We start from the raw sequence: 27,126 nt of genomic DNA, 5'->3' as shown, positions 1-27,126 counted from the left end.
TCACAGTAAGCTACAGAACTAGGATTTGAATTCTGGTCTAATTGTAAAGCCTGGGACATAAGTACCATGCCATTCAGCATTACTTTCATTTCATCTCAGGCCAGGATTCCCTGCTATACAAAGCAATCCTGTATTTCTGGTCATAGTATTAGCCCTGCCTTGAAACATTTTTTTTTTTTTCAGTTATAAAATAGGAACAAACAATCAGGTCAATTTTGTAAACTATTACAAGGACTGGAGTTTATGTGTGTCAATATCTACACAGTTCTTGGCACATAGTAAGTCCTCAATAAATGGATGCTATAGCTATTATATTCTTATAATCTCAATTTACTACTTCAAACCATATGGCTTTGTGGTTTAAAAGGTAACTTCTGAGGACCTATCTCCATGAGGAAAGAACTTTTGAACTGGAAAAGTAGGTCTTGGTACAAAGCAGGGATCCAATATGGAAAAACAATTTTGTGGTATATATGTTCCTTTTAGTACTGGATTCACATCAGAAAAAAAACGTTTTTTAAAATGCAAAAACAAAAACCTACAGAAATAACCTTTCCTAAACAAACTCATCCTTCCTAATACAGACAGATCCATTTCTAATTCACTAAATTAACTCCACGTTCTGTTCAGCTGGTTGCACTGAAGGAACAAGGTCTTTTAGGGGGTTCTGGGGGCTCTGACCCAGCAGTCAGATGACATGACCAAGTGGGCCAATGTGTAAATCACAGGCTGTGACACCAGCCAAGGTCAAGGGCCAGGGCCGCGTGCCAGAAGCACTCAGGGCGGAACCAGACTTACCATAGGTGAAGTAGGCCACTTCCGGCGGAAGGGAGACGTTGTGCAGCGTGTCGTCCTGCACGTACTGGTCCACGTACAACTGGGCCTCGCTGGCCTTGAGGAAAGCCATGAACCGTGCGGTGAAGGAGGCCACGAAGATGGACAGCATCCCGAAATCCAGGAGGTTCCACAGGTGCAGCACGTACTCCCGCGGCCCCTCCTCCCAGATCTCCTTACATTCCGACCAGATCATTCCTGCGGGAGAGGGAGAAGGCCAGGCCGGGTTTTCAGATCCTTGGGCGTTTGCGACCACAAGAGCGCAAGGAGGGAACCAGGATGCGAATTCTGAAAATAGCAACTTTTTGGTGCTAGGAATGCTGTTGACTGGAAGCAAACAGAAAAGTGCCTTCAAAGATAACTTTGTAATCAGGAGTTCCTCAGATTGGGAGAAGACATCTCACTTGTCCCTGTCCTTACATATAAACCATTTTTGGAAGAGAAGAAAGAGTTCTCAACAGACAGATTCTTGGAAGCATAATAGGGGAAGTATGGTTGCTGGCACTTACACATGGTAGATGTATTAAGGGACCATTCAGTCATAGATTAAATGTAGGAAAACTGAGTCCAGGAATTTCTTAAGGTTTCACATATGACCTAGAACCTAGTTTCCCTAATTTACAGATTAGAATGCTTTCCTCTATATTTTTGTAACTGTTTCAGTGAGCTTTAGTATGTGATTATTTGGTCTTTTTTTTTTTTTTTTTTTTTGGTAACAGGGATTGAACCCAGGGATGCGTAACCCCTGAACCACATCCTCAGCCCTTTATTTTTTATTTTGAGATAGGGTCTTGCTAAGTTGCCGAGGCCAGCTTTGAATTTGCCATCCTCCTGTTCCACCTTACCAGCTGCTGGGATTACAGACGTGAGCCACCCCACCCAGCAGTTATTAGTTATAAAAAAACAATTATTTTTTAGTTTTCAGTTATTTTTTAAAAAATAATTTGTTGGATTTTTTTTTTTTTTTTTTTTTTTTTTTTTGGGCTGTGCTGGGGATTTGAACCCAGGGCCTGTGTGCTTGCAAGGCAAGCACTCTACCAACTGAACTATATCCCCAGTCCTAATTTGTTAGATTTTAAAGACATGAACTATGTTAATAGTTTCTCCACCACTTTTCCAAGACAGTCCTGTGAGGTGACCTGGGCTAATACTTTGGTGGGTATTCTGCACTGTCTAATATGTAACTACCTTGCAGATGTTTCACAGGTGAATATCTTCCTATTTCTTTTTAAGAGCTTCAAAACTGAATTCCCCCTATGCAGAGACTGCTGTTAGTGAATGCCTTGCCAATGCCCCAATGCCAGAAATACTGCCTACCCCAAGCTGGCCTCCCTATCCTTCCCACCCTCATTATGTGTCTCCATTGCCCAGTACTCTACTGCATTTCTGATTCCTCTGGATGTCATCAGTGATCATGGCAGCTCTGCATATCCTTCTCTGATAGACTTTTAGATCCATCCTGTCCTTTCAATTTTCAATTCCATTCTCTTACCTCATGAAGTACAAGTCATATCATGGTTAACTTTCCTTTTCAGACACCTGCAATGTAGTCCTCATTTAAAATAGACTGTGGATCTTCTACTATCCCATACATCCTGCACTCCAGCAGATCAGTTCTACCTACCAGTCCCCCAACAGTTCAACCTTCAGTCATTTGCTTATGTACTTTTCTTCTTTTCCCCACATCTCAAATGCAAGCACATTGACAGATGCGCACCTTATAATACAGTCCTACTTGAGGGTTTAGCTGCTGAAAAAGCCTGAAGTCAAAGATGATACTGAGAGCAGATGACAGTGATGGTGGCTCTGCCCTGGCCAGAGTATGACTGACTTGGTCATAGGCCCAGCTCTGGGCATGTGTGAGTGATGAGCTGATTGCCTATACTCTTCTGGGACTCTGTCCAGGAACTGTTTTTGTCAGATTTTTTTTTCTTTTTTCTGGTGGAAATGGCCCATAAAATATAAAAAGAATTGAAATGTTTTTCTAAGCAAAAAATAATTTGAGAGCAGCTGTTTAGAGAAGAGTCATGGCTTTGTGTGCTGAAGATCAAATTGGAGTCCCCACATTAGGAAATATCCCAAAACACTGCAGGTCTGTTGACAAGACTTCCCCCAACCCCTGCCTCCAACCTACCTCTATCCCTCCATCCTGCTACCCTGTCAAAATTTTCATGATAATTCAATAAAGTCATAATTTTCTTAAAACACTGAAATATACTTCCATTTTGCCTGTTCAAATAGGTATTTTAAAAATGTTATTAGTAAAACCATTATTTGCTGGAAAATGTTTATTGCTTTCCTCTACCTCTAAATTAAAATTCCTAATGTTTTAGTGAAATTACTTTTAGCTGAGCCTTAGGAGAACCACAGGCTATCACTTAGGGTGATTGGCTTTAATTTAGGAAATCCTGGGTTCAGGGTATAGCTTCATCAATTAATGGCAGTGTGACTTTGGATAAGTCCCTCGATTTGCTATGGGACCTCAGATTTTATATTTGTGAAATGAATGAATTGAGATTTTGGAGTAACTTCAAGCACTTAAAAGCTCTTTGGATCTGAAATGCAAATTATTTACTGAAAACTGACTTTCCTGATGGGTAGAGTAACACCTCATTGGGCATTGCAAATCACTTTCTCCATGGTCAAATGTCTGCATCAGTGTTCCTGGATTTATATATCAACTCACCCAGACTAATTTAAATTATTCCAAGGCCATAAGTAAAAGTAACAGTGGCCCAAGTGTTTGAGCAGCAGGAATGCTTAATAAAAAAAGAAATGTGTGAAATAAACTACTTTACTGAGTGCAATGAGGCCCCCTACTTCCAAGATGCCACGGGTAGTTCAGGATTTTATACTGGAGCTGAGCCCCAGGGTCTTTTGCCTCCAGCATGCCAATCAAAGTATTCAGAGCCCAAGGGTTCAAGGTCTGTGAATACTGGGCACTTGAGCCTCCTTCAGGCAAAATTCTCATCACTTAGGAATGCCTAGAGCTCAGAGAACAAGGTCAGAGATAATTAAGAAGGGTGCCTGGCAGAGGAACCGGCTGGGACTTGCCAGGAAGCCTTAAGGGAAATGAATAGCTTGATGTAGATAGCTTCTGAGTAATGGTCTGCAGGCTGTGGAGATGGAGTTTGACAGCTAAAAAGGCACTCACTTCCATCCAGGCCTCAGATGGTATTCAGAAGGGCTCCCCTTCAAAGTCCTGTGAGGCCTAAATATGCCCAGTCTTTAAATGGTCATTGTTTCCAAGGCTTCCTCTTCTCTGTCTCAGGGCCCCACATTCACCTTTCTGTTCCCTCAGGCCAATTTATTATCATTGGTCCAGGTCAGGGATGTTCTGTGAACTCACAGGAGGGCAAATATGCCTGGAAGCTCTGTATCCACAGGCCCTAACATCTGAACTCTATCTCAATGACCAGTCCTTTGCAAAAATCTGGATTTCAGACACTTTAGGGTTTGTTTTCCAGGAACCAAGATATTACTAGATTTTAAAATGTCCTAAGAAAACTCCTTCTTCTTTTCTAATTATAGTAGCCAGTAATTATTGAGTACCTTCTAGGTTACCAGGTCCTGTGCTAAGCACTTCACAAACATCGAATCTTCATACTATTCAGATAGATAGTACTATAATTATCTCTACTCTACAGGTAAGGAAACTCATATAGAAAGGTGGCAAGTGGGCTGTGCAAAGCCACACAGGCAATCCAGGCTTCTTGGTGTCCACAGTGCTGTCTCCACTATGCCTTTCACTAGGCACAAACTTACTGTCCTTGGATGGGAACTCACTTATCCATGCATGGACCAGAATTTCACCTGTGTGCTGGCACCATTCTTGGGATGCAACAACCAAAATAATGGTAGTCTTTTTGTAACAGTGATCCACTTTATGCTTAGAATATAGCCCTTGCTGCTCTGCCACTGCAACTTATTTTTAGAATGAACAAGTTTCTTTCTCTTCCTCTCTCCCTGATCCTCCCTAATCTCTCCCCCTCCCTAATCACAGGGGAAACTGGATTATCTTTCTTCCCCATTTTAGGCAGATTTATCTGTTCTTGAGGACACACCCACCATAGGAACAAAGTAACCCAGACTTTGGGATGGCACCAGAAGTCTCAGAAATGACTCTCTCTCAAATTAACAAGTGAATTAGAACTCCAGCAGAGAACACATGGAATGTAGCCTTTGAATCACTTCTTTAGAAGCCACCTGTTCCTGCCAATGGGCAGAATCACAGCCTCTGGGACAGGAGTCACCTGTGTTTGTCCTTTGCTAGCAAAGCAATAAGCCTTCTTTATATATATATATATATATATATATATATATATATTTTTTTTTTTTTTTTCAAAACTCTCCTCATTATTGTATTGGTATTGGGGACAGGGACCCAAGCTTTTGGTAACATTTTCCTAGTAAGTTAAATCTAGTGCTGGAGACCGATGTGTCTAAAGGTAGCAGTGCTACAGGGATGTTGTAACAAAAAATGTCCAGGAGACTGTTTGCAGAGACACAGGGATAAGAGAGTCAGCATTACAGTCATGTGACCTAGAGTGCCTGGTATACCATATATCCATTGACTCAGTGAAGGGGTGAGTTCATGGAGGGGGTGACACTTGCGGTGAGTGACCAGTGATTGGCTAGGTGAAGGGGCAGGGCAGGCAAAATGTTTCAGGTGGTGGTCATGGACATAAGCAGGTCTTTCTAGGGAACTGAGGTGCTCAGTCAAGTTCAAGGATCAGGTAGTAGCTGCAGGTGAGGCTACTGAAAGATTCTCTTTTAGGCCATGCTAAGGAGACGGGTTCATTCTGTGATAAGAAGGGCAGCCACATGGTCTGACTTTATGGAAGGAACTTTGGAAAATGGTTGGGGTATTTTGTTAAGAAAATTTACCTAGATAAGTGGAGGCTGTAAAAATAGCAGCCCACATGACTTTATAGTTTTACTCTTGATCAAACCTAAATGTGTGATTCTGGAGCTAAGATGTAGCACTGCCCTCAGAGTTTATAATCCTGGGTGGGTTGGGTTGAGGCAATAGCTAGCCTCTCACATTTTACAGATGTGGAAACTAGAATCCAGAGAGGCAAGACCACCAACCCGAGAGGGACACAGTCAGGACTGGGTTTCCTGACTCCTGGTCCCAAGCTCGTTCCTCTAACATTTTTTTTGTTTTGCTGCTGTATTGGGCATTTGCATCTCACTTCAATTGAGTTTTCAATACTTTGACATTAAGAAGACACTGCCAGGTTTTCTAGGAGACCTAGGAAAAGTGTCTTCCATAAAATGATTCTATTCTTGGATGGAGGAATCACATGCATTAGGAGAGGTTTCCTGACCTCCAAGCCTCTGATGGTTTTCTGGGAACTACTAACATTTTATGCAGTCCGCTGATGAGCATCTCCAGTTGAGGAACTTATGACAAGTTCTTTAACTACTCTGGAGTCATTGTGTATAATTGGTAACAAATATAGGCAGCTGATGTTGGGGATTCATCAGGCTGGAAGGAGCGATGGTCTCTGGTTGCTTCATACTCTCTAAATCTACTCATCTGAAAACTCTACAGAAGATACATGCCTACTAGTAAATTTGTCCTTCCTTCCTTAGTCATGCTTCTCACTTGGCATCCTTGATGCTGTGTCCTCCTGGGTCTTCTACCTCGCTGGTTATATTTTCATAGTCTCCTTCTGATCTTAACCTCTTCTGCCCATGCTTTAAATATCTTGGGTTGACAGAATTTTCAGGAAATTCTGCTGATAACCAGGTAAAGCATTTGGAGTGAAGGAAGAACATATTTCTAATTGGGTTTAACTGTCCTGTGAAATGATACAGTGGAAGAGGAATAACCTACATGCTCAATAGGAGGAGGTTGGGGAAATATGTCACTCTGTGTGGACACTGAAAGAGGTCATTGGGAAAATTAGGTGGCCATATGGAGAGAGGACAACTGTTAAACAGAAGATGACAAGAGACAGCTGCAAATTTGTGTAACTGTGGAAATAATCATGCTAATTTAGACAAGAAACAAAGAGCATAGCATATAATCTTGTCAGAGGTGTTAACTATTATGAAGAAAAACAGAAGGGAGGAAATACAGAATAGGAAGACGGGGGTAGGGAGACTTGCCATTTTAAACAGGTTTTTCAAAAAAGGCCTTATTTTAAGAAGGGGATTCTTGAGCAAAGACCTGAGAATGTAAGGGAGGAACTCTCCAGGCAGAGGGATCAGCTTGTGCAAGCCTTCTGAGGCAGAAAGAATGAGGCAAAAAGATCGTGGGCCTCAAACAGGGTTAGTGAGAGGAAAAGTGGCGGGAAGGGAACCATAGAGATGGGGCAGAGAGCTGAGGGCATCATAGACCACATGTAACACTGGTTATCATGCTGAGGGAAATGGGGAACTACTGAAGAGTTTTTGAGGGCACAGTGACAAATTTTGAGTACATTTTAAATGGATCACTTTAGCTCCTATGCTGAGAACAGACTGAGGCATGAGAGTGGGAAGGGCAGAATCTGGGAGACTTGAATAAGGTCATTCTCCTCCCTGTGACTAAAACCTCCATCCCTGAATGGAGCAGGTTGAACTTGTTAGGGTCCTAAGGTTCTCTTCAACTCTAGAGCTGCTTATGGCAAAGAGGCAACAATGACTCAGGTCTTTTCATAACCAGTCTGTCTGAAATACTGCAGTTATGAGTGTGATATGTCGTGGGGAGAGAGGTCTATGCAGTTGTGTTTCTAACTGATTCAAGGCCTTCCTGGCAGTGCCTGGGAGCAGAATTCTAAGATGCCATCAGCAGGGGCCTGGTTCAACTTCATGCTCTGCCACTTCTGAGCAGGGAGTGGATTAGATGTTGGATCAGAATGCATCAACACGAGCAGCTTTCTATATGAACACAAAGGTTATCTCTCAAAGGTTATCATGATTATTTTTGTAATAATTAAAGAGTTCCAGAAGATATTTAGAACAAGGTAATACTAGCCCTATTTATAGCTGCTTGTCTAGTATCTGGCACAGTGCTTAATAACTAAATGCTTAATGAAAGTGCTTAAAAACCAAAACATACTTATTGAGAAAAATGGATAAAATAGAAAACATCAGAAAAGAGCATCTATATGTTCCCATCACTGTATCCCACACCATCTGCACTATGCCTTCACCTTCCCACCTGTTACAATAAATGAAGTTCCTGGTAAGACCAAGCCCTCTACTTGGGCAATGGATATCATTGCTCTTACCTGTTCAGGAACTTTCCTTCCATAGTTGATGGTCAGTCAGTTCTTAGGTCTCATGTTATTTGATCCATCAGTCATATCTGACATAAATGATCACTCCCTAGTTCTTGACATAGTTACTTTGATTGGTTTCTGGGTCAACATGCTCTTGGTTAACCTTTTACCTCATCTTTTTTGCTGGATACTTTTCATCTTTCCATACCTTAAACATTTCCATACCTAAACCATTGGTTTGATTCTCAGTTCATCTGTCTATGCTCAAAGTCAAGGTGAGCTCATATAATTTACTTAAGTATACTCCTATGTCCAATTTTGTTTCCAGACTCACTTCTCCTCTGAACTTCAGACATGTGTGTCCATTTGCTACTGGACATTTATTCTTAAATGTCTAATACATAGATCTCAAACTGAAGTCTTGATTTCCATTTCTTTTCCCTGTTCAAATAGATTTTTGTCTGGTCCTGTCTTAGTGAATGGCTTTGTGTTATCTCATTGCTTGACTGCTCTCTTTCTTTCATATCCCATATTATATAATACAATAGTAAATATTATTGGGTTTTACCTTCAAAATATAATCACCATCTCCTGCCTCCTTACATTAACCACTTGCCACTTGGATAATTTCAGTGACTTCCTAACTGACCTCTTGCTTCTGTTCCTTTTTTTTTTTTTTTTTGTAAACAAATGGGGTACAGCTTGTTTCTCTGGTTGCATTGCTTCTGTTCTTGTCCCATGGTCATCTGTTCTTAACACAGCAGTCACTGACCCTTTATTGAATTCATCCAATGTCATTTCTGTGCCCAGAATTCTGGAAAGCTATTCCCCTGCCTTCATCTGTACTTCTCTCCTCTGTATTTATCTACTCCAACCACACTAGTCTTCTTGATGTTCTTTAAACATGTCCAGTTTGCTCTGGATTCTAGCTTTAACAAATACTGTTCCTTCTGCCGAGAGTGCTTTTCACCTTATCAGAGAAGGGGCATAAGAGTGCATACTCCCATCTGCTCAGCTACTCTGATAGGGTGAAACAGAGATCTGAAGGAAGAGAGGAAGCAGGTCATGCTGTTACTTATTCATCATACCTCTCTCAAATCAAAGGAATTTGTTAGTAATTGGATGTATGAAGATATTAAGAAATTATTAATTTTCTTTTAAGTTTGATAATGTTTTTCTGGTTGTTTTTAGAAAAAGTGTCCTGATTTTCTTTCACATTGGAATAACAGAAGAAAAAAGAATTATTTTCAGACACTGGAGACAGCATAAGACTGTGATTCCTAAGTAAAGGGAACCGTGAGGTAAGTCATATGAGGACACTGTCTCGCTTTCTGGAAGCATATTCCATTCTGCCAGGCATGGGAGGGGACCCAGAAACACAGCAGGCAGTCTCACTGAGTAGAAGAGACTGAGATTGGAGCTCAGGCAGAGCTCCAGAGAGAAGGATACTGTGCAAACACAAGCAAGCAAGTAAGCCAATCAGCAAAAAAACCCAGAAGAAAACAAACAAAAGATTCCAGAAATTTGAAGAATTTGAATGTTCCTTGAATACCAAGTCATGAAAACACAAAGCAGATTCCACAGACAACAGTCAGGGAGCTATACGTTGAACAATTTCCAGAGCTCACCCAGACCTCTGACCATCAGAGCTGAGAGTCTTTGCTGACCACTAGGACCTTCAGTGGCGCCTCAGAAGTGAATCTCCATAATACAAAGATGAACAATCCTTATGATAAAGCTTTCCAGATCCACTCTAAGAAAGTTTGGAAAGGAATCAAAATGATCTGCAAATAACGTAAAACCCTATCAGAATAAAGTGAAACACTCTTTTATCTTTTCCCCTTGAATACTAAGGATTGAATCCAGGGCCTCACCCATGCCAGGCAGTGCTCCTCCACTGAGTTACACCCCCAGCCCCACTCTTTAAAAGAGACAACAGCTATGATTTGAATATGGTTCAGGGAGACTTGAATTCCCAATGTACCAGTGTTGGGAGCTAGGCCCTAGTGTTAGGTATTTGGGTTGTGGGGGTGGAGTCCTCATGAATGAATTGTTGCTGTCTTACATGAGTGAATTTTTGCTCTTGTGGAACTGGATTAGATACTGTTAATGTGGGTTTTTGTAAAAGTGATCTTGCTCCTAGCATTTTCTCTCCTTCATTCATGCCCACTTGCCCTTCCACTTCCTACCACAAGTTGACACAGCACGAAGCTCTCAAGTAGACGCAGCTGGCTTATCTTGGACTTCTTAGACTCTAGAGGTGTGAACCAAAATAAACCTCTAACACAAATAATGAGAAAATATTACCCTTTAAATTGTAGATTTATATTTATTATCAAGATTTTATGTGTCTGCAATAACAAAAATGTCTTTTAAGCTATACAGTTTTATATCCTTTTTTTTTAGAAGCAGAACTTAATTTCCTAAGGTTTTCAGGAGACTATATTTAAATGATCAAAATAATGTTTCCCATACAAAACCACTTTACAATCACTTTCAATACATGTATAATGAAAAGTACTTAACAAATTTTCCCCCAAACATTTCCTTTCAAAATTGGGAGTTAAGGCCATTAATATTACTCCAATTAGAATGGCTATTATCAAGAACACAAACAATAATAGATGTTGGCGTGGATGTGGGGGAAAAAGGCACACTTTTACATTGGTGCAGCCACTCTGGAAAGCAGTGTGGAGGATCCTCAGAAAACTTGGAATGGACCCACCTTTTGATCCAGTTATCACACAACTTGGTTTATACCCAAAGGACTTAACATTAGCATACTACAGTAATGCAGCCACATCAACGTTTATAGCAGCTCAATTCACAATAGCTAGATTGTGGGACCAACTTAGATGCCCTTCAACAGATGAATAGATAAAGAAACTGTGGTACATATACACAATGGAATATTATTCAGCCATAAAGAAGAAGAATGTTATGGCATTTGCAGATACAGGGATGGAATTGGAGAATATCATGCTAAGTGAAATAAGTCAAGCCCCAAAAACCAAAGGCAGAATGTTTTCCCTGGTGAGTGGATGGTGATATATAATGGGGATGGTGGGGTGAGAGAAGAATGAAGAATGGAGGAACTTTAGATTACGTAGAGGGAAATGAGAGGGAGGGGTGTATAAAAATGGTGGAATAAGAGACATCATTTCCCTATGTACATGTATGATTACACGAATGGTCTGACTCTACATCGTGCACAACCATAGAAATGAAAAGACGTACATTCATTGTGCACAATGAATCAAAACGCAGTCTGTAAAAAAAAAAAAAAATTGGGAGTTATATTACACAAGCCTGTGCATTTTCAACACAAGCTCATATAAAAGTTGACTTTGACTTTCTTGTTGGTCATCCACTTGCGAGAGGAGATTGAGTTCAGAAATCAGAGTTTAAAAATGGCCTATTATAATGAGAGGTGGAGAGAACAAAAGAGAAGAGCAACTTGCTTACCTAAGACCCACTTCATGATGAGCATTTCTGTCCACGAGAACTGTGTAGTTTTCACTCTGAAGATCTGTTTTGGGTAGTCTGTGAAGGTTTCATTGGGCAGGGTTTTAACACCTTCAAATCGGTCGGATGCATTTACCACTAACAGTCCCAAGAAGATTGTAAAAGAAACTGCATGGGCTACAAACTTCATGAATGGGCTCCTCAGGGTTCGTCCTAGCTGAAAACAAAATATGCACAAGATGTGTTAAACTGGCAGCTCCAGGTGGGTGCAGGTCTTTTTTTTTTTAAACATTGATTTCATCACACCAAAGTTTAATGAGAGAATCCTTCACCTTAGACAGAAACTACTAATGAATCCAGATAGATTTTCTCTTATACATAAAGGTGAGATACTGTTTGACCAAATCTATTTTCTACTGACTTCAGTTTTTTCCTATTTAACAGTCTGAGAGGGGCTAAGGGAAAGGAATGGCACACACTGATATATCATCATGTTACATCTGATTGCACAGGTACTCTTAACTGCATGGGTATGATTTTTATGTCCTTCAAATCTGGGAAAAAATAATAAGTCTGAATAGAATATATAATTTCAAAAGATGTATTTTGGGTATGCTCTTTTGCTGTTTATATGGGATTTATGCTTAGATAGTTTTCAACATTTCTTCTATCTTGATTAGTGTTTTTGAAATCTATATATTCCTGCTGGTTCTGCTTTAACTGGGCATTTTCATTGATAGTTATGCATATTTTATAATTATCTTTTGATTTAATTTTCTACTTAGGTATTACTTTCTTTCCTTATTTTTCCTGCTTTCAAAAATTCTAACAATTGCAGCATATTTATAGAACAGAGACTATGCTATTATTTTAAAATTGAAGTTTTCCTTATGGCCTAGTGTTAATTCATATAATCATTCTATGTGAGCCTAAAATGGTTCAAAAGTTGCCCTGTATGGGTGCAAGTTTTTGTCACATTTTCTCTGATCTCAGGGCATCCCATCTAAAGGCCACTTATATTTTTGAGGGCTAAATTAAGGACTGTACATTGAGTCCTTGATGAATCCCTATTAGTGAACTTACTTGGGTCTATTCCTGGTCACTGTCGTCACCTTCATTTAAGCAGCCCTCAGTCAGTTACAGTAACAAGACAAGAGCAAAGAGGGAAATCATTTCTGAAGCTCAGAGCTTCTGTAGTATAGCTATTCAGTTATAACCAGTGACTGATTAACTGATGTTCACACTCTGCCTCATTCAGGAGTCCTAGAGTGAAATGTTACCCAGGAGCTAGAGTTTGGATACAATAGAAAATCAATTACAGGGACTTTTCTAGGTAAAATTTCCTAATTATGACTATGTTCAACATCATGTTTGTAAATCAGATAACCTGATAATGTTCTTTAAATGTGCTTCAGTATGATAGTTTTTTACTTCTTTTTTTTTGGCCATGCTGGCGATTGAACCCAGGGCCTTGTGCTTGATAGGTAAGCACTCTACCAACTAAGCTATATCCCCAGCCCCAATAATCTTTTACTTTTAATTCTAGTTATTAGTGTAACATAATTTATTATGAGTCTGATGACATGGAACCTATCAACTGCAATATTTTATAAAAGTTTGTTTTTATCTTTAAAAAAAAAACCCTGCATCTCAGGTCCAGATGAAGGAAATCCCTGATGGTGTTAGAAATTACCTGAGTTCACATGTGTATGATACTTGAAATAACTTCAGAAATGTAAAAAGATGCTTAGCTGAGAATGAAAGGCCCACAGCAGCTTACAAATGAAATTTATATAAACTGTAATGTTTAATTTATTTTTGTTATTTACAAAAATAGAGACTGTAGTATAATTTTGGCAATAGGCAGATGTACTAATTTCAGAATTCAGAAACTAAATGAAAGAACTAATAAAAATATCTCCCAGATATTCAATAAAAACATGAATTAACTCATGTCTCATTTTATTTATATGATATTAAATATACAGCTTGAAATTTTCAACATTTTAGCTAATGGTATTGGCATCTTGGAGCACCATTTCCCAGCCAGGACCTTGGAATATTTTGGTGTACCTAGGAGATATCCTTAGTCTTCACATTGTTTCTTATCATTTTGTCCTGACCAAGGTTGTGATTAGAGGTAATAGAAGATACAAAATGACCATTGGGAGGACAGTAGGGAGAGGGGAGGAGAGGGCAAGAGATACCTTATCTTGTGTGTCACAGCAGATTCACAGGAATGTCAGAAAAAGATGGAATACTCAGACATGGACATAGCTCTTAAGGAGTTGCTGGTCAATTTTCCTGACCTTTTATCTATGAACTCTACATAGTTTCTTCCATTGAGCACTCAGATGAGGATATGGGGTACATGTTTCTATCTTCTTACCTAGGTGAGGCCCTGATTGAATACATATGTGACTAAATCCAAGCTGCCCTTGGGATTCCCCAGAAGACCTTGTTATAAGAGATTTATTCCCTTTATTACCTTTCAAGTTGGTATCTCATGGCAGAAAATGAGTGCGTAAATATGATTAGTGCAAAATGTAATTTAAAGAAAACTGATAATGCCCTATGGTGATTTGGAAGGTTACCCTGGGCTCAGTTCCCACTTGATCTAGGTCATAGGGAAGAAAAGTGAGGTTAGGAATTGATGTGCTTTTTTTTTTCCTTTTTGTTTTTTCTGGGACAAATGCATCTTTTTAACTGGTAAAATTTTGATAAAGGTTTAAATGGAATTTTACACATAAAGATAATTTTTGAAGCAAATTACCCTTGGAGAAAACTTTCCCCTTCACAAGACCACCATGAGCCAAAAGAAAAAAAAAAGAAAAGTCAACCAATATGTGCCAACAGCTCTTAGTTATGGAATCATTAAAACTGGGTCAGGTCACAGCTTTTAAAATGGATATTAGAACTTTAGCAACTGTAGTTGTCCATTCTTCCTACAGTGCAGAACCTGTGAGTCTGATAACATGCTAAAAGCAGCTCAGGACCTTATGAGCTGAGAACATAGCAGGAGATTCACGTCTGTAGAATCTAAGTCTCTGACTTGTCCCAGACTTCCTCGGCACTATTCTTTTATTCTGAGAAATATATGAATTTGAGAGCAACCGAGTAGTGCCCTTGAATTAGCTTCAAACAAATGCATACACAGATCCTCAGAGATGGGCACCTGCACTTACTGGTTGGGATAACTTTGTTCCATTTCACTGGATTATGGACCCTAACCACTAGTGTAAGCACTTAATGGGGAATCTGGTGGTCTGAGGGTCCCCTTATGCCAAGAAAACAAACCTGTAGCCATGGTTTTAGTAGATTGCAAGGAGAATGTTTCCTATACCTCTTTCTACTACCAAAGTCTCCCTCAATGTCACTTTCTGCCAGATGCCCAATGGTCTCAAGCAAGGGCTCAGTTTAAAGTTGGAAAGTTGAACAGAGGCAAACTTTGTAATCATTCCAAAAAGAAACATGTACTTCTTTAAGGTCTAGTTGTTTGAAATATTAGAAAGATTCTAGTTAAATTGTTGGTAGATTCCTTAATATACTTCTCCCAAATTCTTATTCAAGATGTCTAACCTAGGGCTCAGGAATATTCCCTTTTGTGGGGAGTATTCATTTAGATATCTCTAATCAGGGTGTTCTCACATTATAATGTGAAACCACATTCTGTTCTGCAGACCAAAGAGGTGCTGAGTGCTAATGGAATTTACACAGTGGGACTTTTAATGAAAGAAAAGGAAGATATAGAGTTTATCCTTTAATGGTTTTCTTTTCTCCTTTCTAGAAAAATCCTTCCAGCTCTGACATTCCAAACCAAGTCCATTTCAAGATCAGTCAGCAGTTAAGATGTGTACAGTAGGTAATGAAGGTTGTAATGCTGTTGATGTAACCAGAGAAGTATGTGTGTGGGCATGTGTGTATGTGTGTGTATGTGTAGTGGCTATGGACATATTTCTGGAGTGGGAGATCCTAGGTTTAAATCACAGTTCCATAGGTTTTTGGCAAGTTGCTTAAACTGTTAGTGTCTTAGTTTCTTCTGTAAAGTGGAGACAAAAATGGTACCTCCTGCATAGTATTGATGCAAGCAATGAATTATATAATGTGTAATGTGTGTATGGTGTGTCTCAACAGGTGGCACTAAGCAGCTCAGGGAACTCTCCTAAAGGGAAATTTAAAAGTAACTCCACTAACTCTTGAAAAAGGTTACATTAAAGGGTTCACAAAATTCTTCTGTGCTTATGCCATGAACCTGTTTGTGGTAGCATCCATGTGCAACTTGATGCAGGACACTAGAGGTGATGGAGGTAAAACAGAGTACAAGAGTTGGTCCTTTCCTTCAAAGATTTCCTAGTGGGAGAGATGCAGACTAAAAACTGTGATAGGAACTATATGCTGAGATGAGAGGTAATATTGTGGGACTCAGACTGGGCTTAATATGAAAGTGGCCAGCATTTGACATTCTTAAGTCCTATCCTAGCAGAGTGGATTATCCTTTTGGACCTAGGGGAAGAAGTATTACCAATTTTAGAACATCAGCACTCTGTTTCCTGGCACACATTTTCCTTTCATGGCTATAACTCAAAAATTATATCATGATTTACTGTAATCTAGTATAACTTCCTGGTACAGGGAAATGTTAGAGAAACAGGCCTTTGGAGTCACTGTCCTCTCCTACTTGACTGCTAGATCACGTGATTTTAAGTATAGATCTTTAAAAGTTGCTTGCTCATTCATACTTTTCTCACTAGATGTTGTTGTTTGGAACAGTGGAGGGCGATAATGACAAACACTTAGACACCCCTTTAAGCAAGAGTTCTATGGCAATAAGGATGATAGATGGCACGCTGAGAAGATAACAGGTCAAAATCTAAATATGTTTACAGGTCTCCCTGTCTGATGTCTGGGACTAATTTTAGGGATAACTAAATAGCAAAGGTAAGGTAATGAAGGAAGAAGCTTCTATCATACTTTTAGAATCAGAACTTGTGCAAGTTTCAATATTTTCATGATGTTGATTTCTGCCCCAGTCTACTTGCAGTTGAGACACTGTTTGAATCCTTGAGGATGACTGTTAATTCTTTCAGCTCTGAGAGTTTAAGCAAACAATCTAAATTGTAAATCAGAATGAAATAACAAAGGATGGAAAACAGTCTAATCAGTCATAAAGGCCCTTTGGCCTTGGGGCTTTTGTTGAGAGGATAAAGAACTCTCTAGGAAAAGACCTCTAATTATATAGGTCCATGTATTTAAGAGCACATGTTCTTCTAGTGGTCTGTCTGACCTCAGCCATGTTGGTGATAACAATGAGATATGATAAACAAAATCACTGTTCTTTTTTCTTGACCCTGACAAACCTGTCCTATGCTTCATGTCTGCACTTATCACCATATGTACTTATCTGTGACTTGTTTACCCTCTTCAACCAACATATTAATAAGCTGGTTCCTTTTGAAATATTTAGTTTTATAACCCCCTTATTTAACTGCCTTTCTTGGGGACCCTCAGGAACTTAAAAGAATATAAAAGTAGAGTTGACAGCTTGGGAATCTAATAGGAAATAAATAATGAGTTAATTTTGGCAGGCTAATCAAGTAATTTTGTTGTTCCTAATAGTCCCTAAATTAGAACTGCAACTATTAGGAAGTAAATGCACCATTAGGTTGGAAACAGAAATTCCAACATTTGCTAGATATTGATGGACATCAGCCAGTTGATGAAATTTAGCAGTAGCATTTTATAAATATATTTGTAAAAAATACCAAGGTCTAGTTTCTTAGATGGAGGTGTAATAATGTCGTTAAAACATGGAATCCCTGGAATGCATTGTATTTTTCATGAAATTACAGAAATAGACATAATGGCAGTGACCCCATTGGGAGGAGGAATACCAGCCCATTAGCAGACTTCTTCACTGTGCCTTCCTCCTGGGAGGACATGGTCTTCTGCACATCAGGAGTCCTTAGTGAGGGCTGGTATTGTCACATGGTAGATGTGACCTCTCTGTAATTCCCAGTAATATCTCTGCCAAACTTGAAAAGATTTCTTTCTAAATGGTGAAAGGAAAAACTAAAAATATCTTGACTGTTTTATCTGTCCTTTGGTTACCTCAGAGCATGTTCCCAAAGCTCTTTAATGAGGGAATCTTTCCTTGAAATGAACAGTACCACCAACAGTCATCTTAATACCACAGATGAAAACTTGTCACTCAGCTATCAACATGCCCCCACCCCTGCATTGAACTCAGACTTGAATCTACAAAGTACACAGAAATGACAAGTGGCTTAATGATCAGCCCATGTTTATCTCCAATACTTTAAATTTTAGTCTCACTGGAAGTTTAGGGTGCACCAAATGCCAATCAGATGAGTATCTGAACAAAGGAGAGAAAGCCCTAGTCATGGATCAAACTTTCCTGTAATAATTTCCTCCAGAATGTTGCAGTGGACTGTTACAGGTCTGCATAAGGGCTCTAGGTCTGACCCTTAAGCCCTAGGGTGGTGTTAGCTTCCTGAATTTACTGGGGCTATGAAATTCCAGAATTCCCTTCCCATACCACATACTTTTTTGGTGGATCATATATGCATATTTGCCGATTCTTCTCAAATCTACCAAAAAGCTAAAAAAATGTAGTCAGCAGCTGGCATATCATTTTTCTCTGAATTGTTTCCCATGCCACCAGGCAGGCAGTGGCAAGTCAGTTTGCTGGTGTTGGTTAGTTCCAGGTTCTTGGAAGCTGTCACATTTAGCTTTGTAGCAAAAGTGAGGATTGGCAGCATTTTCTCCACAATGTTGTATTTTAATGATCGAAAGGTCTAGAATTAGTTTTAAGACTCAGAAAGAGTGGAGGCAAGTGTCTCTATCCGTACACTCTCTGGATGAAGGCCAGAATCCAACTTCTACTACATACTAGATGATTCCAGCATCAAAACACGTGCCTGCAACCCAATGACCTGCTCCAGTCCAGCTCTATATCTGGTTAGTTTTTTCTTTTTCTTTTTTTTTGCTTTCTGAGCTTTTTTATCCCATAATAAAAGACAGTAAAAAGTGGTTTTATCTACCTATGTATTATTTGAAGAATTTTGATTTAGAAGTCCTTGGCATGGGACTACCATAGAAACAGAATTCTCAATAGATGTAAGGTTGAATACTATAAATGTTTAGTACTTCGGCTTCATTTTCAATATTGTCCACAGAAGATGATGTTTGAGGCCTGGCCTCCCTCTTTGACCCCTCACTGACTCCAAGGCAGTCAATTCATTGCCTGCATGGTTAGATGGCCTCTGCTTGGAGCCCTGGAGCCTCAGGCCTATCATTCTGGACTGAGTTCTCTATAAATGAACTTGACAAGCGGGTCACCTCACTGGTGACATTTTTATTAAGTACATTAGTTGATCAAATTTCCTGTGGAACTAATCTCCCTATAGTCATATTTTCTCTTGTGAGTGTTGATTACTTAATTTCTTTAAAAATATATTACTAGATAAATGTAGCTTTGGAACCTTTAAAAATAATCTTAAACCTATGAAACATATTTTCAAGTCTCTGCATGGTTTCATCTTCTAGACTCTAATTCTTGCCCCCAGCTGGAGTGCTGCTGCTTTCTATGACTTTGGCCCAAATGACTGGGCTGTGGGGGTGATGTAACAGGCAGTGGGACAACTTGGCACCTGCAGATACCATTCCTCTTGTCATCAGTTTGTTGTCCCTCGACATTCTCTCCTGGGTAAAAAAAAACAGCCCTGCACTTTTTGAGCTCAGTTTTTGCCTCTTTTGTCTTGTAACCTACTTAATTGCCCGTGTGGGCCAGAACCTCATCAAGGAGGCTAGGGAAACAAGAACAGTGTTGCAGTGGGTCTGCAGTGCCCCAGAATGAGCTGCAATTTAATTCTCAGCCTGCTAGTTATTTCTCACTTCTGAACCTACTTCAATGAAGCATATATGTTATAATGTAATTGAGGGAGTCAAATGAAAAGTTCATGAAGAGGACTTAGCAAAGAAAGTACTTAATAAGTGCTGGCTATTACTATTACCATAATTATAATTATGGTACTATGGGTTTGGAAGACATGCTTTGCATAATTAGAAGAGGAAAAGTGCCTTTAGTCTTTCTCCGTTCTGTATTGATCCATTTAGATTATGCTTCACATACTTAAAATTTCCCATTTTGTTGCTCTTCTCTCTTTGAAAATTATGATTAAAAAACAGGTCTTAGCATTTTCCCTCCTATGCGACTTTCTACTTTTGCTAGATGTCTCAGGACTATTATCTTTTGAAATTTAGTTTGGTCCTGGGGCTGGAACTCAGGACCTACCCTCATGCTAGGTAAGGTTTCTACCACTGAGTCACATCCCCAGCCCAGGACTATTATCCTTAAATAATAATGGGAAAAGATTAGTGCTGATTTGAACAACATGAACTTCAGGTCATGCTAAGAAGAGAGAAGAAATAACTGCAAACGACATGCACCTTAAGCAGTCTGTACCTTGCTGCAGGGAGCAATCCAATAGGCTATGGCGAGAAAAGGGAGGCCTATGGAGACTCCAAAGACAGCCAGAAATTTCACAGCGATAGACTGTTGACGTAAGCCTGAGAGATTTTCATACCACATGGTAAGCAATTGCTGCTGACAGTTAGGATGAGCAACGAACTGTAAAAACAAAACAAAAAACAAAAACAAAACGCAAACAGGAAAATGGCATTGATAGCACTTGAACAGTATACAACTTAGGAATAACTCGGGGCTGAACTGTTTCACCTGGGCCGACCTGAGTGTTGGAGCTGGAGTAGATGGGGAAGGTACCTGCAGGGGTGAGTGGGAGATGGGTGAGGCTTCTGACTCTGGGATGCTGGGAGCTTTGTGCTATAGCCAGAATCCTTGTAGACTGGACTGGCTGAATTAGTCCTTTCCAAACTGAGGTTCAGGAGAAGCCTTAGTCACAAAAATTGATAGTCAACTTTTGCATAAATGTTTGTCTTCAGTCCAGGCTGTTTATCTGATCAGGGAGATTTATATCTGGGCTCATTTGGAAAGTCACTCAGAGAAATGATTAGATCATGAATAGGGGTTTGGAGTTAGATTGTGGGTTTGGATTTTGTTCTATGATTTACTATCTGGGTGTCCTTGTGCCATCTACTTAACCTTTCTGAGCCTCAATAGCTTCATCTGCAAAACAGAGTTTATCTTGTCCTCTTAAAGAGGATTAAATGAGATATTGTAGAAAGGTTCCCCTTTTCCTATGTAGTCTAAGGAAAAACAATTACATTGTTTCCAGAGAACTTGTTAAAAACTCTTCAGTATTTCCTCTCATCTCACTGGTGTTCAGCTTGGATCCATGGAGTCCTCCTGGTGTGCTGGAGCACTGGCACATTGTATCCCTAGGGACATCAGGCAGTCTCTCACCACCACCTCCCTCCCTTGGAACTGCCCTGCTCTAATGCCTAAATTATAAGATGGACCTCTTGTGACTATTTGAGGTTGTGTGGCCAGATCCCCACTAGATACAGTTTACTGGACTAGGGATAGAACTTTGACCTACACTGGGCCCATCAAGTTTTCTCTCCTAGGTATTTGGAAGTATGATAACGCAGGCAGTTTATTTGGTGGGCAATTAACATGTAACCTGGGGAGATCTGGGTAGCTATGTTCTGTGTAGACTACTTGGCAAAACAAGCCAGTTGAAAAGAGAAAGGAGAATGAAGATGTGAAGAATTCTGTCTGAATCAGCTCCACTCTGCTCTCATGGTCCCTGCGATGTCCTTATATTCATAGACAAAATCTTCCTTTTTCTGCTTGATCCAGCATATTGGCTTGAGTTGTTACAATCAAAACACCCCTTTCTGCAAACAATTTTTACCACTTGATTATTTGTTTATTTGACTCTGCCTTAGCCAATAGAAACTGGCAATAGGAAATATTTAAGTAAAATTTATGGGAACAAAGTTTAAATTTGAGAAAATTATAAATATTAGCTTTTCTTCCCCCCTGTGACAGGAAAAAGATATTATTTGCTTTTGTCAGGCCTGCCCTTTGACTCTACTTAGGATACACAATAGATAGGAAGGAGCACTATTGGGACCTATGGAACTGGAGAAGCTACACTGAATAGTTTTTGAAAAAAAATTTCAACTGATTATCCCAGAGTATAATGTGCCCATTTCATCTCATTTACTCATTTGGGTATTAAGAGAACATGTACAAAGATTCCTGGGAAATGTAAAACATTCCTTTTCATTATAAGAACAATATAAACCGAGCTATTTTAGAATTTTCAATGCAGTCAGCACCATGTTCTTGTTTCTGGGAGCTCACAGTAGCAGCAAATGATCTGCAAGGACACTATCAAAGGTTTATTTGGCTCTGCAGCCTCTGATGATACTATTACTTGAATATTAGATGCAAGCAAATGAGGCTTTTTTTTGTAGCATTATTGGATTCATAGCAACCATTGTGGTCTTTCTCTCCAAATAGACACAACAGATTCTCCTCAATCCACAGAAGAACCCCCAGATCAGCGGATAATGTACTATCCTGGCCCCCTTTCCAACCCACAACTAAGAGAAGCAAGCAACAGAAAATTCTGTGAATGTCATAGTAATTTAGAGTCTAGTCATAACAAGGAACCAGCATGGATGGTGGTTGAGCAGGGAGGGTGGACATCATTTTTGTTTTTCATCAGTCAGGCATTTATGGGCACTGAAAGGGCCCTTACACTGGAGGAGACTCAAAGTCTGTTTCCAAGGTGGGCCATATACCCATGAAATAGAAGATGACTGCTTGACTCACCCTAGGGGTCCCTGTACTGTAGCTTCCCTGGAAAGCTCTTGTTGCATTCGCCATTATTAATTTCCTTGTAGCTGGGGAGAGTCCACCCATGCTTGCTCTGCTGTCTCTCTGTAGGCAAGTCAGCAGAACAGATTGGACAGTATGGGGTGGGGACAGGGTTCTGTGACAGAACAAAGTGGGGACCATCTCTACTCTCCTTCACTTGCCTGAGGGGAAGACAGTAATCTAACTAGAAGAGAGGTGCTCTCCTGAGACTCTGCATTTCCTTGATTAGATCTTTGCCAATTTCCACAGCTGCATTTATTCTTCCATAATAAAGCAATCTGGCTTTAAATACCCTGTTTATTTGTAGACAGACTTTATAATATAATGCTCCCAGAAAGCTGACAGCAGCTGATAGCTGAAGCCCAAATTGATGTTTACCTTTTTATGGACATTTTTGTATACTCATGGCAGATCTTAGAAGACAACTTCATGACATGTAGTTTGATGTGGATCAAAGGACTTTCTCTGCTGTAATTCTCATGCACAAAACAATATCATCCCTGATCCAAGGAGGATGAGAGCAGTGAATGAAGTATACCAAGAGGACAAAAAGAAAACTCTAACCAAAAGGGCAAACAGCCAAGGAACAAAGGCAGGAAGAACTCAGGGTGGGAGGAAGATTTTCAAAAGCAAGGTCAGAGAGGAACCCATGAAGAGAAGCCTACAGCTAGAAGAGAATGGAACTCAGAAAATTGATGTTGATTTGGGTTTGCTTTCTTTGACATCCAGCTTACAAAAGAATGGAATGATCGAAGGATGAATGTCACCAAGGGTTTTACCCAGGTCATTCCTGCCCCAAAGCCATTTTGGCCTATAGCATGGTACTTTTAGGAAAATTCTTCAAGGGAGGAGCTGATGTGACTGCCTTGATTTTCCTAATGATAATGATTCGTACACTATTTACAGTAGGGAGTTTGTAATGGGCTGGAGTTGAGAATCTCTTAAGGTGGGTTTACATGAGGCTGGGTAGCCTCATAGGAGAGAAAAGTAAAACTATATTCTTAATTGGGATGAACTGTTCAGTAAACTAGGTGATGGAGGGAGTTTAGGGAAGTTCAAGTGCTGGGCAAGATAGGAAAGTACTCTGAGACAAAATTCTCTATAATGGGAAGGGGACTGGGATTAGCCAATTTGGGAATAGGACCTGAGGGACTGGAATTCATGGGCTATTGGTTCTTGAATCTATCTCAAGTCAATTTTCCTGGTGGCCCATTTGCACCAGCGTTCACAGATAATGTAACATTTATACACAAGGCTAGTTTCTTCTAATATCTCATCTAAACTTTTTGTTTCTCCTAGCCACAGCAGGTGCACTCTAAGAATAAAATGCTAGCTTATGGGGACTTTGGGGATATGGACTGAATCTTGGCTCTTATTTTGATTTTAATCAGGCTGTAATTTTTCTTTGATAACCCAAGGGAAAACCACCCTTCCACTCTTTGCTCTACTTTATATTCATTCACAAGGAAGTAGCTGCTGTTTTAAAAATTAGTCAGTTGGGGAGAAGCTACAAAAATTCCTTAACTCACTATTGAGTTTTTTAATGACTGCTTTATTGGACATTCAGACCCATGGCCCAGATATTAAAAACAGGATATAAGACCTCTCTGATGGCAGGTGGTTAAGTACATGGATTGCTGTAGTAGTACTGCCTGAGTTCGAGTCCTCATCCTGCCTTAGTCTGGTCAGATGCTGTTAGGTTTTTCTTAGTTCTTTTTTTTTTTAATTCATTTTTATTGTAAACAAATGGGATACATCTTGTTTCTTTGTTTGCACATGAAGTAGAGGCATACCATTTGTGTAATCATACATTTACCTAGGGTAATAGTTTTGATTCATTCTGTTATCTCCCCCCCCCCTTATCCCTCTATGGAGTCCCTCCTTCCTCCATTCTTGCCCCTTTCCCATCCCCTATATGGGTCATCATCCGCTTATCAGTGAAATCATTCGTCCTTTGGTTTTTTGAGATTGGCTTATCTCACTTAGCATGATATTCTCCAATTGCATCCATTTGCCTGCAAATGCCATAATTTTATTATTCTTTATGGCTGAGTAATATTCCATGGTATATAAATACCACAGTTTCTTTATCCATTCATCAGTTGAGGGGCATCTAGGTTGGTTCCACAGTCTGGCTATTGTGAATTGAGCAGCTATGAACATTGTTGTGGCTGTATCTCTGTAGTATGATTTTAAGTCCTTTGGGTATAGGCCGAGGAGTGGGATAGCTGAGTCAAATGGTGGTTTCTTAGTTCTTTATATGCTTAGCTTCCCTTTTCTGTAAAATGTAGCTAGTGATAAGGATTTAGTACTATGGTTTAGATATTAGGTGTTCCCCAAAAGCTCATGTGTGAGACAATACAAGAAAGTCTAGGGGTGAAATGATTGTATTAGGAGAGCCTTAACCTAATTAGTGCATTAGTCCCCTGACAGGGATTAACTGGGTGGGTCATTGGGGGCATGACTTTGGGGTCTATATTTTGTCCGCGGGGAGAGGAAAGTTCTTTCTCTCTGGATTCCTTGTGCTATGTCCTGAGTCATGTTCCTCCACCACATTTTTCTGTCATGATGTTCTCTGTCACCTAGGGCCCAGAGCAATGGAGCCAACTGTCTATAGACTAAGACTTTTCTAAAACAGTGAATGCCAAATAAATTCTGTCCTCTAAAATTGTTCTTGTCAGGTCTTTTGGTAGCAGCAGTGAAAAAGCTGACTAAAACATTTAGTGAGTCAGTATTTATAAAAGTCTGAGAACAGAACCTGGCAATAGTATGTTCTATATTAATTTTGGATAAATAAAAACAAGCCAATGACTGTCCTTTCTTTTCCATTTTCTCCTCCTCTTTGTTTTGTATCTCCTTTCTTTTCTCCCACTTCCTACTCTGCTTTCCTGTCTGTACTCCTGACTTCTGTTTTGTTGGCAAACATTTTCTTGAAGTATCCATGTAACCTAAGCAGGCAGGTTAGGCCACTCCTCCTTTATCCAGTTCCTCTCTCCTCATCCCCCACTGAAGGTGGAGCTTGACTTATCCAGGCTATTAAGTCAAATGGGCTATTCTCTGCTGGGGCAGTCAGGGTTACCATCAAGTCTATTCATCAGACACATTGATACTAGCTCCTCTAATGATTATGGAGCCCTCTCTCAATGAGGAGCAGCACAGATTACAGAACCTGCCGAAAGCTCTTCTCCCTCCCTTAGAGCCTCTCCTTTCCATCAACTTAAAAGCTGATAAGTCCCGTAGCCCTTTTTGGGAGGAAGGGAAGAGCCTTGAGACTATATGATTTCCGTATCTCTTAAGCAGATTTTTCCTGCTGATACTAGGTCTTATTTTACAGTAATGAGATGTGACAATGCATGTTTTGATAAACTGAAGAATAATTTCACTGGAGAAAAATTTCATGAAATTCAATGCTTATGGGGAAGAGAAATTTCTTTAATATAGATATGCTATCAGAGCACCCCTCCCCACACCATGTCTCATGTGAGTATGGTCAAGATTTTCCCCTTTACTCATCACTAACATTAGCTTATAGGAATCCTTCCTTCTAGAAATTGTCTTCAGAGGAAAAAGAAGAAAGACTCTGTATCAGTCATCAAGTGTTGTTCTCAGTATGGGCAGTCCATCTGAATTAGAATAATTTTGTGGAGGTGTCATTTCCTATTTAGAGCATTGTGTAGGATTGGGCTCAGTGGTGTTAGTGTTCTTTCCTTCCATTTTGTCTTGGCAGTGCTCTCAAATCATGGTGGTTGAGAGAAAAGAAGAGAGTTGGAAAGGTCATTCATTTACTAGTTTATTTTGTTAGTTTATTCACTCGATCATTCCTTTATTCACTCAACAAACCCTCCCAAATGAATTCTCTAGTAGGCACTGTGCTCTGCACTGGGGACAGGTTGCACTTCTTGTCCACATGGCACTCTCAGCTTTATGACTGGAAGTGGAGTGGGGCTTAGTAGCAACACACTATCAATTCTTGAGCAGGCAATTCAAGGTCGATGAATGAATGAATAGCAAATGCTCATTTGGAGCATGGATCATCAGACGGTGCCATTAGTACCATTTCTTGTGCGTCTCTCTTTATTTGTGCCCCACATCTTCAGAGAATCTAGTTGCTTTGCCTCTATTGATAATTTGCCCCATAAACTGCTCTTCTCTGTGCTAACAGAGTGGTTAAGTGTACACATTCTGGGGTTAGACCACCCAGGTTCAAAACAGATCTTCTGTTTCCTATGTGTGTCCTCCTGGGCCAGCCATTTCACTGCTCTTAGCTTTGTGATATCTGCAAGAGGAAAATGTGTGCTGGATGCTCAGCATACAGCTCAGTACTCAGGAAGTATTGAAAGTGGTCACTTGCATGACTGTTATTCCCATTACCACTTCTTCTGGTTTCTCTCAAGTGTTGTTTATATAGTTCTCTTATTCTTCCTGAGTTTATACCATTAGCATAGAGTGTTGAGTAGCTATGTACTTTTAGAGTTAAACATCCAACAAAAATTGCCATTATTTTATTAAGTTTTAAATTTATGGGGTACTTTGGTATGGGGCAACATTGTTATTGTGCTCATTGAACCTATTTATGTAGCCAATTCTGGAGTGGCCATTACAGATGATATTCCATAATAGTCCTGGGAGAATGGTGGTGGCAAGTTTTGGGTGAGGAATCTATATACTCATAGCTCTTTTAAGGTGCCTCTAAGCATGGGCACTGGGCAAAATAGAAGGTTTTAAAGATACTTTTTAAGTTTGTACTGTTATTTATTGAAGATCTAGTATGGAAAGAACTGA

General features: G+C 39.8%; 1 protein-coding gene across 1 annotated transcript in view; it reads right to left on the bottom strand.

Annotated features, from left to right (window-relative positions):
• The window catches only part of Trpc7 (transient receptor potential cation channel subfamily C member 7), a 145,260-nt gene that overhangs the window by 35,423 nt on the left and 82,711 nt on the right, over nucleotides 1–27,126 (bottom strand). Inside the window, exons 5-7 of the mRNA XM_047554779.1 lie at nucleotides 19,999–20,163; nucleotides 11,514–11,730; nucleotides 799–1,032 (exon numbers count right to left, since the gene is read on the bottom strand). Coding sequence (XP_047410735.1) covers nucleotides 799–1,032; nucleotides 11,514–11,730; nucleotides 19,999–20,163 — 616 coding nt within the window. The remainder of the gene's footprint in view (nucleotides 1–798; nucleotides 1,033–11,513; nucleotides 11,731–19,998; nucleotides 20,164–27,126) is intronic.

The sequence above is a fragment of the Sciurus carolinensis genome, chromosome 6 (genome assembly GCF_902686445.1).
Source record: "Sciurus carolinensis chromosome 6, mSciCar1.2, whole genome shotgun sequence".
NCBI lineage: Eukaryota > Metazoa > Chordata > Mammalia > Rodentia > Sciuridae > Sciurus > Sciurus carolinensis.
The sequence above is the reverse complement of the archived record's forward strand: the minus strand, read 5'-3'. Positions and strand labels throughout refer to the sequence as shown.